This window comes from Nicrophorus vespilloides, unplaced genomic scaffold, assembly GCF_001412225.1.
Source record: "Nicrophorus vespilloides isolate i.1.1-1 unplaced genomic scaffold, Nicve_v1.0, whole genome shotgun sequence".
Taxonomy (NCBI): domain Eukaryota; kingdom Metazoa; phylum Arthropoda; class Insecta; order Coleoptera; family Silphidae; genus Nicrophorus; species Nicrophorus vespilloides.
Window position 1 is genome coordinate 2,754 of NW_017097445.1, and position 14,342 is coordinate 17,095.

At 31.4% G+C, this 14,342-nt stretch overlaps 1 protein-coding gene across 4 annotated transcripts in view; it reads left to right on the forward strand.

The window, feature by feature from the left end:
* Positions 1-450: 450 nt before the first annotated feature.
* The window catches only part of LOC108560104 (whirlin), a gene marked incomplete at its 5' end in the record, with an annotated part of 55,923 nt that continues 42,031 nt past the window's right edge, over positions 451-14,342 (forward strand). For 3 of the 4 annotated variants that reach the window (XM_017917552.1, XM_017917554.1, XM_017917556.1), the window contains 8 exon segments: positions 451-805; positions 1,343-1,633; positions 2,006-2,136; positions 8,712-8,732; positions 9,382-9,606; positions 11,608-11,733; positions 12,362-12,534; positions 12,859-13,048. In XM_017917552.1, coding sequence (XP_017773041.1) covers positions 514-805; positions 1,343-1,633; positions 2,006-2,136; positions 8,712-8,732; positions 9,382-9,606; positions 11,608-11,733; positions 12,362-12,534; positions 12,859-13,048 — 1,449 coding nt within the window. 4 annotated transcript variants of the gene reach the window in all.

Sequence of the window (14,342 nt, forward strand, 5' to 3'; positions counted from 1 at the left end):
AAATTTAAATCTATCTTCGATCTTTAATTTGGCAAATTCACAAAGCTATTAATAAATATTTAGAAATGAGTTATTAATTAGTAAATTGCTTTAATTTATTAAAAAGATATGTGATTTCGTATTTAATGGACAAACGTTAGGATTTTAGTTTTCTTTAGCGTAGTAAACGGAGTGACTTATTTCCTTTCATGTTGCCTCTATTCTTATAGCCATTCTAACCCTTATTCTCGAGTTTCTTTTTATTCTTCATCGTTGTCAGCATAAAGTCTGAGAGCTCTTTAGAAACTCTCAATGCACATTTTAGTCTGATTTTTTTTTAATGTATATATTTGTTCGCGTTTTTATTACACTGGAATATAATACTTTTACATCAAGAGCTAATGCATTATGTTATTGTTAGTTATTGTATGTAATTTTTGTGTTGTTAATTGAAAATGTTGTTTGTTTCAGAACTTAAATACGTGACGATCGGTTTGAGGGTTAGCTGGATTGAAGTCTGCAGGAAAAGAGGGTATGAGGGCGGGAGAAGAGTTTTCAGAGCTGGCGGATCTGGGTGGCTACGGCGGTCGAGGATGGAGCAGCCGAAGCAGCAGAAGCACTGCTCGGATCCCGGCGGAAGCGGAAGATGCCCTCGGGCCGAACGGCAGTCCACGTGGCCATGCCAGATCCCGCTCTGGACTATACTATTCACCCCCTGGTACTTCCTATACCATCGTCGAAAGGCCTTCTTCGGCAATGTACCATCACAGGGATCGGGAATATGCTAGCACCGGATCGCAACAATACAATAATCCAGGACCCAGAGGTAATAACTATATTCATCTCTTTATTCTATCATGTATTCATTATTTTGTATTGTATTCATATGAAGTATAAGATTTATGAAAAGCAATACATAAAATTGTATACAATTGAATATTGTCATCAATTTAAGATGTGACGAATATTGTTTATACAAGAAACAACAATTTTTCAATTTAAATAAATTCCTAGCTTTGACTCAATTTTTGATCGCGATCTATAGGTTGAGAAACGCTGCTGTAAATTAAATAAACTGACACTTCTTTAAGTTTATCAACTTGAAATCCCTCTACTCATCACGTTATAATTGACAAGTAGCAAATGTTAAATATTACTTATTTGAACAATGATATTTGACAATTATAGCCAATAAATATATGTTCTTTTCTAGTAACTTGTAATACAAGCTATGGTTTGACTATGCACAATTCGTACTCACCATTCAACTTGATAAATAATAGAGACTCATATTACGTAATTTTTTTCCAAAAATGACCTAAGACGTATGCAGTTGGTAGTTTTATTTGAATGTTTGTTGCAGGCACGTATTTGGGTTCGAATCCGAACTTCCGTAGCACTCCAAGTAACAACAAGAAGCGGCCAATATCGCCGGAACAGGTCCTTCGTTTGTTCAACAACCAATCCAACTCGAAATTGAACGTGGAAAGGCCGAGGAGGTCACCAGCCAGCAGCCCTCCTTCGACCACCCACAACTACCGCGTTCCATATGGTCCGACAGTTCACGAGCTTTCCACAAGAACAGTGACCATGGTCAGAGAACCAACAGACGCACACGGCTTCGGGATTTGCGTGAAGGGTGGAAAAGACGCAGGTGGGTTAAGGTCGATTCAGTTTTTGGCCAAGAGTAGCTAACTGATAATATATTTACGAGATCCGAAAGTTCTCCATTTTCTTATTATTATTAATGCTGAGTTCGACCAGCTGCAGATGAAGCCTTTATAAGCCATTTCACTTTTGAATGTTTGCCAGGAATGTAGCAACAGTTGAAATGAATATTTACTTTTTAAGGTGGAAACGTTGGGGAACGTTTTATTATGCTGAATGAACACGTTCCTTTTGGGATGCCAGAAGAATGTTAAACGTTTCATATTTCTGTATGATAAACCATGTCATGTGATCTTGTATAGCTTGGGAAAAGCTTTTACTATTAGGTATCTGTTATCTGGCTTCATGTTATTTGCAGGTGTAGGTGTATATATTTCAAGGGTCGAAGAGGGAAGCGTCGCGGAAAGGGCGGGACTTCGACCCGGTGATTCTATACTCGAAGTTAACGGCACTCCTTTCACCGGGGTATCGCACGAAGATGCTCTTAAGGTGAGTACCAACGTTTTTTACTTTTTTGGTTCAATCTTAGTTTCTAAGCATATTTCGTTTCTAAATCAATTCTACCGAGTTATATTACATGCAGCCCATTAATTTGTTAAATATACTGAAATGAAGCGGGATATCAATTATCCAATAAATTATTATGTAACGATTATCGCGACCTCGATGAAACGGCATGTAATGGCGTTATCCGCATTTTTTTCTCTCTCTATTTAAGGTCACGCAATATCGGAAGAAAAAAAGTGAAAGAATGATGAAGTTATAATACCCTATAAATTTGTTTGGCGCTCTGCGGTTCACGTTCTGCAGTCACCCTTTATTATCATCGGGACTCGGTGTTCGAGGCTTTTGTTGTTTAGTCTAGCTTTATTTCCAACTCGAGTGTGTGGATAGTGGATTCATACAACCAGACGCATGTTTCGAAATTCATGTCACTTTTATCCATTGTCCCTATTTATAGCCACAGCACTGTTTACATATTCTTCAGGCCATCTGCTATTACTTTGAATATAATGAAAGCAATTAACGTCTGTTACAACGCTTCACTTCTCACATAATCGATATTGTTACTTATTATTTCTATCTATAAATATCAAACTGAACTTCTCAATTAAATATAACTGGTAATAACAATTTATACAATATAATGAACATAATTTATTTTGACAATTATCTCTATAAATATCGAAATTTATTGTTGAAATATTATTAAAAAAAATGAAAAATCTGATTATAAACTAGTTAGAATGACGAAATTGATCAGGTGTTGTGACATAATTCATCCAGTGATGTTTCTCAAAATTTCATTTCGCATTGCGTGCTGAGACTATTGATTTCATAATAGTATTTTTTTTATCACAACTACACGTTGTCGAGGCGTCAAACAGCCCATAATAAAATTATATGGTCCACAATACAAATGAAAATGTTACATAATCTCAACAGAAAAAACTGAGGGATAAAACATAACGCTTCATTTATGACAACGTGGGAATGAACCATAAATACAAATATTCCTCATCATAAATAAGGTGTACGCTTATTTATATGAAAATATATTGAATAAATATATTAAGAATTGTAAAGAATGTGAAGATTTTCTAGTTGGAAAACGATGCACGCTATATATCACAAGGATTAAGCGTGAATTATTATTACATTCATACAGGATCGTCTTTCTTATTTCTTTCTTGGTTTGAGGCAGGCGATTTTCAATACTCATAAGGGGAAAAAAACTGGGTATTACGTCTGGAATATATGTGGAGAATTAAAGGATAAATAGTACGGGAGTCGATGGAATACTAAGCGCCGTGTCCGTGTTCCTAGTTCTGGCCTTAATTCTTTCCCCTCGCTCGGTTTCTAAGCCTGCCATCCTGATTAAAAACAATCCCTCATTTATTTGCTGATTGCTTCTGCCACTTGCCATCTCAATTACAAGACGCACATCCATTTCTCTTATATTAGGTCATTTAGTATGAAACATCCGATTTCGAACTGAAAGTTGTAGCTCAAACAAGAAACAGTATAATTAACCGAAGTATGCGCCTAAACTATACAGATTTGCCTGTTAATGTTTGCAGCGAAGAAGTCTGTAAAACGAATTAAATATATTTCCCTGCAAGAAATGGCTTAATGTCTGGAAACAATCATAGTCAGTTAACAAAGAATTCTTAAAGTAAAATATCAAAGTCGATACTTTGATAATTGTACATTTTTGATCTAATATATAAGGTGTTATTGTCTTTTGAATCTGTGAGTTTATATGTTTTCATAATATTTATAGATAATAATTAGTTTAATTATTATTGAATTATACTGTACTAATTCCACAAATATAAAATTATGTGATTATGGTACGTTTCCTCAAATTTAAATTTGTTTATAATGTTAAATCATACTAGTTTATCGTATAATTAAAGTAATTATTAAAGTACAATACGTATTTCAGTTAAATTATTAATTTTTAAATATTTTTATAAAAACAAAGACCATTTTTATACATTTTAATATTTGATGTAATGTCCAGTTATCATAAATATGCTCTAATTAATAAATATTTATTAACAAAATGTTTCATCGCTGAAAATTAATAATAATATGAGAATGTAAATTCAATTGAATTAATATTCGAACTTGTTGTGGTTGCGGTAGCCGAGAGCTTTTGTTAAATAAACAATTCGATTCACAATGTAAAAAAAAACATTTACATTGTTCAATTGTAATTAATTTTGCATGTGAAAAGTTTAAATATATTTGTCAACAGATTAGCAGGACTTCAGATTTAATTAAAAGTTTTGCTTTGTGTTGGGTTTTCGAAGCCGGACAATGCGAGATCTTGCTGTAGTCATAAAATTAATGAATTTAATTAAATAAATTCCTGTTAATTTTAATTATATACATATAAAAATGTGTAAGAAAATTTGAAATAAAGTTTAAAAACTGTATTCGACTCGCAATAGTTTATTTTCATTAAATTGTAAAATTTACAATGCAACAAACCAAATAAGATACACAATAACTGAGACAGATCATGAAATTGAACATTTTAACTGTAATTAATAATATGAAATTAAAAATAATAAATATGTAAAAATTATTGCAGTTTGTCCATAAAATGTAATTAATTTCAAAGAATTTCTAATTAATTTATTATTATATGGTTAAATTATTTTGTAATAATTTCGTTATGAACGAACTCAGTATGACACTTTAATTTCGATTACGTAATACCGCGAAGCTTTAATACCGGAATTAGTCTCGGATTAGAGTTTCAAGTAGTACACAGCTCATGTAACCTATTACCAAATTATTGCACTAAATTTTATTGATCAACTACTCCGCCGCGTAATTCGTATTAATTAACCCCGAAAATAGTAATTACAGGATTAACAGGGAAACGCAATTTCCTGAAGTCCACTATCGTTCATAATTATGGTTACAAACTTAAAGGATAAATATATAATTTACGTGATTGATTAATGGTTATTATTTCAAATGGAACTTGTAGCTCGTTTTGCTGAGCAGAATGAATGCCGTTTTCGTATTATTCGAATTGTATAATATTCATATGTCGACGTACATTTGCGAAACTCATCCAATTTCCGTACTTTTTTTCCTTTCTGAAATTATAAAAATAGAAAGGGTTGTTCATGGTGGCGGCAACAAATCGATACGGTTTTTATTTTCGGCGTGTTCTCCGTATGCATTGAAGCCAGGTACTATTGCATGTAATTGATTGCAGCTTGATTGATTAACGAGCGTGGAACGTTACTTCCCTTGTCATTCTAATCGCTGACAAAATAAGATTGATCGGATGTTTTCTTCCTAATAACGTCTCTACGCGCGATTCTCTGCATCATCGTTACTTTCTTGGCTTAAAATTTATTAGCAACTAATCCGACATTTCAAGATTTATTTCATTTTCGAAAGAATACAAATATTGATTTTGTTATTATGTGCATGATTGTAAATATGTTCAATTTTTAATCTAATGGAAATATTTACCCAAATCTAGTCTTTTTTTCGCATAATTTACACAATTTGGATCACCTATGCTTTTGATATAGATATAAAAATTAATGCCTCATCAATTTCTATATCTAATTATGTTGTATCATATAGAAAAAGCGTTATGAGGGAACGAAGTTATAGGAAAACTGCAATAAAAAAACTTTTATTATTATATTACAATTGAATTATTATATTATGAAATAATAATATAAACAATATTACCAAATATGCCAATAATTGCGCTATTTAAAAACATTAAGTTAATGAACGAAGTAGATGCGTTTCAGAATAACTTCATTAACGAAAATCTCATTATCATCATAATAGGATACGTAGGTATTACGAAACAAGGGGTTTCCTGCGGTCTAAGTGATTACCGTTTGTACATAAATACAAGGCACCGAAACCAGTGGAATTATGGAGCCTATTATTTTGTATACGAATTTCCGTCAATAGAAAAGCGATTATATTGATTTTAAGAGAATACTGTGTTTTGATATGATACAATAAATGAAACTTTCTTACAGTTTTAACAAAAATATAACATCATTTTTATATAAGTATAATTCTTTTTACAAGATATAAAGAAACAATAAATTCCTTTAAATTGACCACTAGATTTAGTATATAGATATAAATAATTATTCTTAATCATACATATAATAATAGTAAATATTCACCGGGAAAGTTTAAATTTACTTATGATTATAAATAAAATTATTGAGACATAAAAAAAAGAAATCATTTGTTTTTACATTATCGTTTATACAAGTTTAATTTTGTACGGTTTATTTTTGTTCCGATTTTAATCAGTCCGGGTTATTGGTGGAAACAATTGCCCCCACTATATTGATTTGTTCCTATTTAAAAACTAGTTTATAAATATTTAATGAGAAAACTCGAACAATATTATTTATCTCTAAAGTGTACATTGTATACATTATAAATGAAATACATATAAAATACATTAAATAGTATTTTTATCATGATAAATTGAGGGAAGAAGTGCTTCGCCGCATTGGTTAAAATGTTGAAATGAAAATAATTCGAAAGTGGGTTAGAAACGTCAGCCGTGGAATCTAATAAAATATGTATAACTAAGTTCATAAACGTTACATTAGCTAAATTAGGGAAGCAATGTACACTGAATTCTGACATCGCATGCGTGCTCATCATTAGAATCTTTCTTTACGGTCCTTTTCACTTCTAATGATAACTGTGGAAACCAACCACACATTTTCTAATGAAAAAAAAATGTGATGAAACCGCAATTCACAGCAAATTTAATAATCTTCGCAAGAAAACTCTCGTTAGGAAAATATAAAAATTACTATAATTTATCTTTTAAATACATTTATATAATTTATTATCTTCTGTGCGGTATAACAATTTTTCTATAAATTAATAAAACGTGCCAAAAATAATTAATTCGCGTGGATTGACTTGACAAATAGTGCAAATTATCATTTAATCCCTTTATGTCACATTAATATATCATTTCCGATTGGAATCTGAATGATATATGTTTAAATGTTTTGTCCCAGTTTAATTGTTTTATTGATTGAATAAAATTTCAGTGTGAAAATCAGTTTGTATTTTCATAGAAAATATAAACTATTTAATACTTTAAATAGTAAAATATAAAGTGAAATTCTCTGTGATTATTTTCTTTTGCAGTTTTTGTAGTGATGAAATGTCAATATTTCTTATGTGCGGTGTTAATAATAGGAGTATCCTCTCGACTGTCATATTCCCTGTTTCCGGTGTAACATATGTGGACACTTCGTTGACAGGAAAAAGGCATTTTCTTCTAAAGTTTGTAAGAGCTGAGCTGTGGATCAGCGTCTGTTACGACGTGTATTTCACACGCTACGATTTTATGAATATAAATACGATTTCGCGATGTTATCATGAAAATATTATATAATTCATATTTATATGCATATTGCTTCCTTTATAATTCGTAAGCGGATCACGGAGTCTAATGAAATTATATCTAGACACATATTTCCCGCGCTTACTTAAATTTAACTTTAGTATATGCGATGAGAATTTGAGAAATAATTAAAATTATAATTTATAATTGAATTTATTGGAAATATTGTATAAATATAAGTGAATGCTGTACTTTCTGTCCATAATAATAACATACAATTGAAGAATATAAATAAAATTATACTTTAAAATTAATTTTGTTGAAATTATAAGCTCAAGTATAATTCTTGTAAAATAATTTAATTAATTTAGAAACGAGAATTTACGTCTAGTATTCGAATGCGCTTCTTCAATGTTATATAACTTTTAACTACTTTATAATTGGAATCCATTTGTCGCAGCAATATTATTATATTTGCGAGTAAGGCGTTCATCTGATTGTCAAGTAGTAAAAGTTAGACAGACTACTGCATTGTCGTTTGAGATGTACTACGATTATACATTTTACAAGCAAATGCAATAAGTTCTAGTTGTTTCTTCAAATTTAACATACATTTTCATAACAGTTACTTCCATGTAATTTCAAATCCAATTAATTAATTAATTAAAATGAATAAATTAAATCTAAACACTGAGGATTATTTGACTTTTATTAGGAAGTATTGGAAAATGTGTATATTTTAATTAAATTTTATTATACATGAATGATTATTAGAGTTTTGTAATTTCGATTCCTGAAGAAATATGATTGAACTTCGGAAAACTCGTATACTTTGCCTCGAGTAGTTTGATTAGTTTCGCGAGACTAAGGCTTCTTTCGCATGAGGAAGTAGTTGATAGCAGAGTGGGAATTACTTTAGCACCATAAAGTTTGAATAGGATTCGATTAAACAAAATACAAACAAAAAATGAACGAGAAGAGCTTGTAGACTTTATGGATAATGAGGCCTGTCTAGTAACATTTTTTTTTAATTAATGATTACAAAACAATAGAATAAATATATATAATTTTTTTTAAACATTTCCGTTTTGGATCATATATATAGTTCATATATTTAAGATTACATTAACATAGTTTTAGATTTATAAATTTCAATAATTATTCTTTCTTCTTGTAGATGAAACAATCAGTAATTGCGGTGAGTATATAGTAATTATACTCTCCACATAATATATTCACCACATGATTTTTTATTAGTTAGCTGCGTATAAACAAAAAAGAATGTAGCGAAATGATTATATGATAAAGTGTATCTGTTGACTGTTTCGTTTTTTCGTTTGATCATTTAGTTAAGCAATTTCTTTTTATTTTGTTCACATGTATGATAATAAGACAGCATGATTAAGTTTTCTATAATAATAGCTTTAGTTTTGGTATTCTACATGGATCGATTTTTGTAAGCGTATTTATATTAATAAGAGTTGAAACTGCTCATTCTGAAAGCACTAAGCTGCGAGTTTCTGTTGTGTTCTTTTATTTTTTTAATTTTCGTTTCTTTCTAAATATTTTTTTTTGTTCTTTTAATTTAAATAATTCAAATGCTAGTTTCCAGTTTGATAAGCACGCGATTGTGGAATGTACTGTTGGCCAGTAGATTGGATCGGCGCTATTTTTGGATGGGAATTGTTGATTTATTGTGTAACAACTATTGATTGTGTTGAATAATATATTTAAAGAACTATTTAAGAATAATTTAATAAATATATATATCCCCCCAAACACATAATTAGTTGTGGATGGTAGAGTTGATTACTTATATCCGGTCTTTGCTTTTCATTTGGTTGCAGATGCTGAAGTCCTGCAGGAAGTTAAGTATGACAGTGAAGTCTCCGACTGTTCCCGGTGGTCCTGGATTTGGCGGAGCGTCGTGGCATTTGCGGCAGACTTGTTCCTGGATGGACCGACAAGGACGACCCGTTTCGCCGCCTTTGGAGTATTCCAGGACGGGTGTTGTGCCTCCGCAAAGATACGGCTATGGAAGGGCTTCCAGTAAAGATAGAAACGTCAGACGTGTAAGTTGATCGATATTTTAATAAACCTGCTTCGGTTATTTGCTTCCAATATTCCATCATCCCTCGTACAGTTCATAGGGTGATAATAATTGCTTTGGTGCATATCGATTAATTTCCACGCAGGTGATGCAGAGCTGAAACTATATTGGTTTCTCCGTCGGAATTGCAACCCTCCAATCAAATATATCCTTTGACCGCTTTATAAGCCTCAACTGGTATTTGCCTTTAAACTTCAACCCACACACGAATCTTTCATACATCTACGTGGTATTTAAACTAAGGAATATTTGATATTTATGTACTATCTAAACTCCAGGGCTTTTGTAATATTTACCTACGCCCATTTTTTTTATAACTTCTTTATTTTTTTAATATCATCTGTTAGCTTACACAAATTAATCAACGAGGGAATGATGAAAGTCCAACTTGCCGGAAGGGATGACAGATAACATGTTTTGAATTCGGAGAAACTCGACATGATGAGGGTATTTCATTGAAGATTATAAACATCACTACACTATCATGATTATTACATAGGTTTGAACTATGTGTGATAACTAAATTCATTCAACCTATTTGTTTTTTTTTTTCAATTTTATCTAAAGGACTTTTTATGTATTATTGTATAAATTAGACCAGTGATTCTAAAAGTGTGGATCGCGACCACCAAGTTGCGAAAAATACTTGGGGGGATCACAGAAAACTATCCAGAACTAGTTTTGTTAAACCTTTCATTTTCCATTTTATCTGCTAGAACTAGGGCATCCAATATACCAAATATACCGGTTTTTAACAAAAAATATATACCATTTATAGCCAAATTACCGGTATTTTTTAATTATAATATTTACTTTTCCGTTAATGTAACAAAAAAAATGTGGATATAAAAATTACAATATTTATTTACAAATGACCGAAGTTTTTCTATGTAATTTCAGCGTTTATAATATTAGTCTATGTTCAAGAAAATAAACATGTTTGTATATAAAAGCTAGTTTCAACATGAACAAAAAGCTTTAATTCTGTTTACCGTGCTGAATTGAGAGCATGATTTGTATTTATCTCATGGTTAGATCTTATGAGAATTTATTCACTTATTCTAACACGAATTCAAAAAGTTGTAATGGGGACAAATAAGTAATTCATAATAATAATAATAGTGATTTGAAATCATGAAATATAAACGTAGAAAAGAAAATAGTAATTTACAAACCACAATAGAAACTAATTCTCAAAAAGAAACTTAAACTTTAAGATGAAAAGCGCTCGAGAGAGGAGGAGATATAATGAAAATGGAAGTTTCCTTTGAGACGCGTTTATTTTTAATCAAACGTAGGCTTCCAGTTGCCATGGCAATCTAATTCCTTTGTACACAATTTTCCGGTTAATTTAGTGTATCCAGTTAGCACGGTAAATGTGTATGGTAGTGCGTATAAATTCGCATTTGAGTGTAGAAAAGTAGCCGTCGGGAATCGACTGCCCATTACTTTGGATACATTTCCTCCCCTTTCCTCCTCCACCCTCTCTACCCACTGTTTACATACATCAAGTCCAGTCAGCAACCTGAAACTGAGCTAACCGTATGCAAATCACCTGATTTTATCAGCCACAAAAGCTGCGACATAATGCAAATGAAACGCCGTTTATATATTAGCATCCGTTACTTATTTATTACGTCCGTAAAGGAAGCTCGCATCCAGATTTATTATCAAAATAATTTACGTTTGAATGAATTACCATATTACTAAAGTATCTACGCTTTCTTTGGCAAAATGGTATAATAGATTCTAAAGGTCACAGTTCAACTATAAAGGTTTCACTTTTATTAAATATTTACTCCTGGAATATATACATGTAATATATCATTTCAGGAAAATATGACAAATTAATGTTATTTCTTGAGGTGAAATTTAAGTATTCTATTAACGTTCATCTCATGTGCTAACGATCTTAAAATTTGAACACTTACATCATACTTTCTTTTTTTTTTTCATTTTTCAGGTTGATTTATGCATAGAGCCTGGCCAGAGTTTAGGGCTGATGATTAGAGGCGGCGTGGAATATAATCTTGGAATTTTCGTGACGGGAGTGGATAAGGATTCGGTCGCAGATAGGGCCGGTCTCATGGTGAGTACACTTTTAATATTATGCATTAAATATTTAAACCCTTTTTCTTCTTATCCTATATCTCCTGAAATCAATAGAGTCCGACAAACATTGGAATAACTTTTTTGTGTTGCTCCTGTTTTGGTTTCTTTTCCGCTCCGATATTTATGATATCACATTTCCGAGTTCGTTAAATATTACTCTTCTTAGAAGTTGACAAAGTACTTCGCTTCGTAATTCTGGTGGTGCGGATCTTCCCCGCTTATTAAAATACATTCGGAGCCAAACTGATGGCCGCAAAAAAATAGAAGAGAACCCGTGAAGTATATATAGTTCCTATATAATAAAATCACGACCATAAACCTAATTCCTCGATGAGATTACGAGCATTAATCAAACTGTCTGCAGACGTGAACTCTTGTAAACAACTTTGGCGCTGCGAAAAGTGCAACGAAATTTATTTAGTTATGCGCTGCTACAGCGCAAACATGATGTAATCCATACAAGATTTATTCAAATTTAATTTAAAAAGTCAACAAAATTGAATTATTTATTAAGTTCAACATGTTAGTTTAACAAGTTAAACAACGTTGGTTAATGATATTGCATGGATGTTAATGCAGTTATTGTTAATATAAAATTGTTATAGGTGGGTGATCAAATATTGGAAGTGAATGGACAATCTTTTATGGACGTAACCCACGACGAAGCTGTATCTCAGCTGAAGTACCACAAAAGAATGTCTCTTTTGGTCAGAGATGTTGGGAAAGTTCCTCATTCGTGTACAGCTTATGACAGAGATTGGGATTTGTGCAGTCCCGGGTAAGAATTATTTATCAAATTAAATCCGTTTGCACTTTTAATTAGATAATTTGTTTCGTGCATTTCTCACACAGCTTGCGTCATTAAAATTATAATTAATTAAAATTTTCCGGATTCATTACAATTTTAGTTAGTTAGATAAATGATGTACATTTATGTTTTATTTATTTTCTTTATCTAAGTTATATGTAATTAATGGAAAGATTATACGTTGCTTAAGGGATGGGTAATTGAATCCAATTAGATGGAAAGCTACATTAATTGAGACTCAGATTCTAGGGATTACGGTATTAACCTTGCTATTTTTTTCTGTTTTTCGTTTAGATCGAGAGCAGCTCAGACTACAAGGAAATGGGCTGCGGCGTTGCAGATGGTTGAGGAGAAGGCAAGGTGCATTCTCTCGAAGCCGGAATTCACGACGCTATGTTATTATACTGACGAATATTCTGCTAGACATATGACCATAGATGCCTTCGTTCAATTTATGACTGAATTACTAAATACTCCAGAAAAGGTAAAATATTTTTTAGTAAATTATTTGAGGATTGTGAGGAATTGATTCTCACTAAGCTTCAGGCGTCACGAAACTTGTTTACATTTTACCCTAAAATATATTTATTTATGCATAATAGGCCAAATTTCTATACTCCATTAAAGTGGAAAATCCTCATTTGCAAAAGTTTATGCAAAAGGCATTATTTTTTTGGACTGCCTACAAAATTTTAAAAATTTAAACAACAATATTATTATTAGTAAACTTTCTCGTAAACCCCAATAATTTATTTTTTTATTTTATTTGGGGTAATTTATCTCTATTCGCTAACAATTTGCAATTACTTGGCAAGTATTATTAATAACGCAAGTATTTGTAAAAAAAAACTATGATATTTATAGACATTATGTTTATTAATTATCAATACTTGACAGATATAACATAATGAAGAGACGGTGTAAATAAACAGTTTCATGGAATTATTTTATTTGATAAACTCGATTTCGACACAAAGAAATATTTTAATTGTAGTGTTAGTGACCCGGCGCATTCACCATGTTTTTGCATTAAATAAATTAAAAATATTTGTATTTAATTATTATTACGTCAATTAATTAATTGTTATATGTTTTTTTTTGTAAATTCTGCATAAAATTAATTTATTGAATTATAAACCAAATTAAAAAAGGAAATTAAAAGTAAGGTTGATGTGTTTCTATTCAAGAACTTAGATTTATCACATATAAAAGCTTAATGGTAGCTGCATACTTTATATTCATGCCCTTAATTGACGTGAAAGCATTATTCATACAGGAAGCAAGAAAATTGTTTATTAATGCGATATTTCCTATATTCCATATTCAAATTCAAGTATGATCACCGCTCGGTGGTGATGTTGACTCACATGAAAAGCATTTACCGGCTGCATTAGCATTTGGTAATGCATGTAATTTTTATGCAAAGACTTGCAAATTACTGATTTTCACATCTGCATAAAAAAATAATATATATAAACGGATCAAACGTAAACAAGAGCTAACTAACTTTCAGAAATTTAAATGAAACCGTCAATGGCGCATTTGTGAATTGAAGCACGTGAAACTTTTTTGTTTTTACAACTCTGGCTTTGGCATAAGCTTAGCATTCAGTGTTGATACCATCATATTATTTCTGCACCTGTTTGAAACAAAAAGCAACTTGTTATTATTTTTTTGGCACGGCGCAATTTGTGCCCTGCTGTAAGGCCAGTTTCGGGAACATGCAGCATCCTCTCGAATGTTGGCATCGTTCCCAACTTGAATAATATGCATGCATT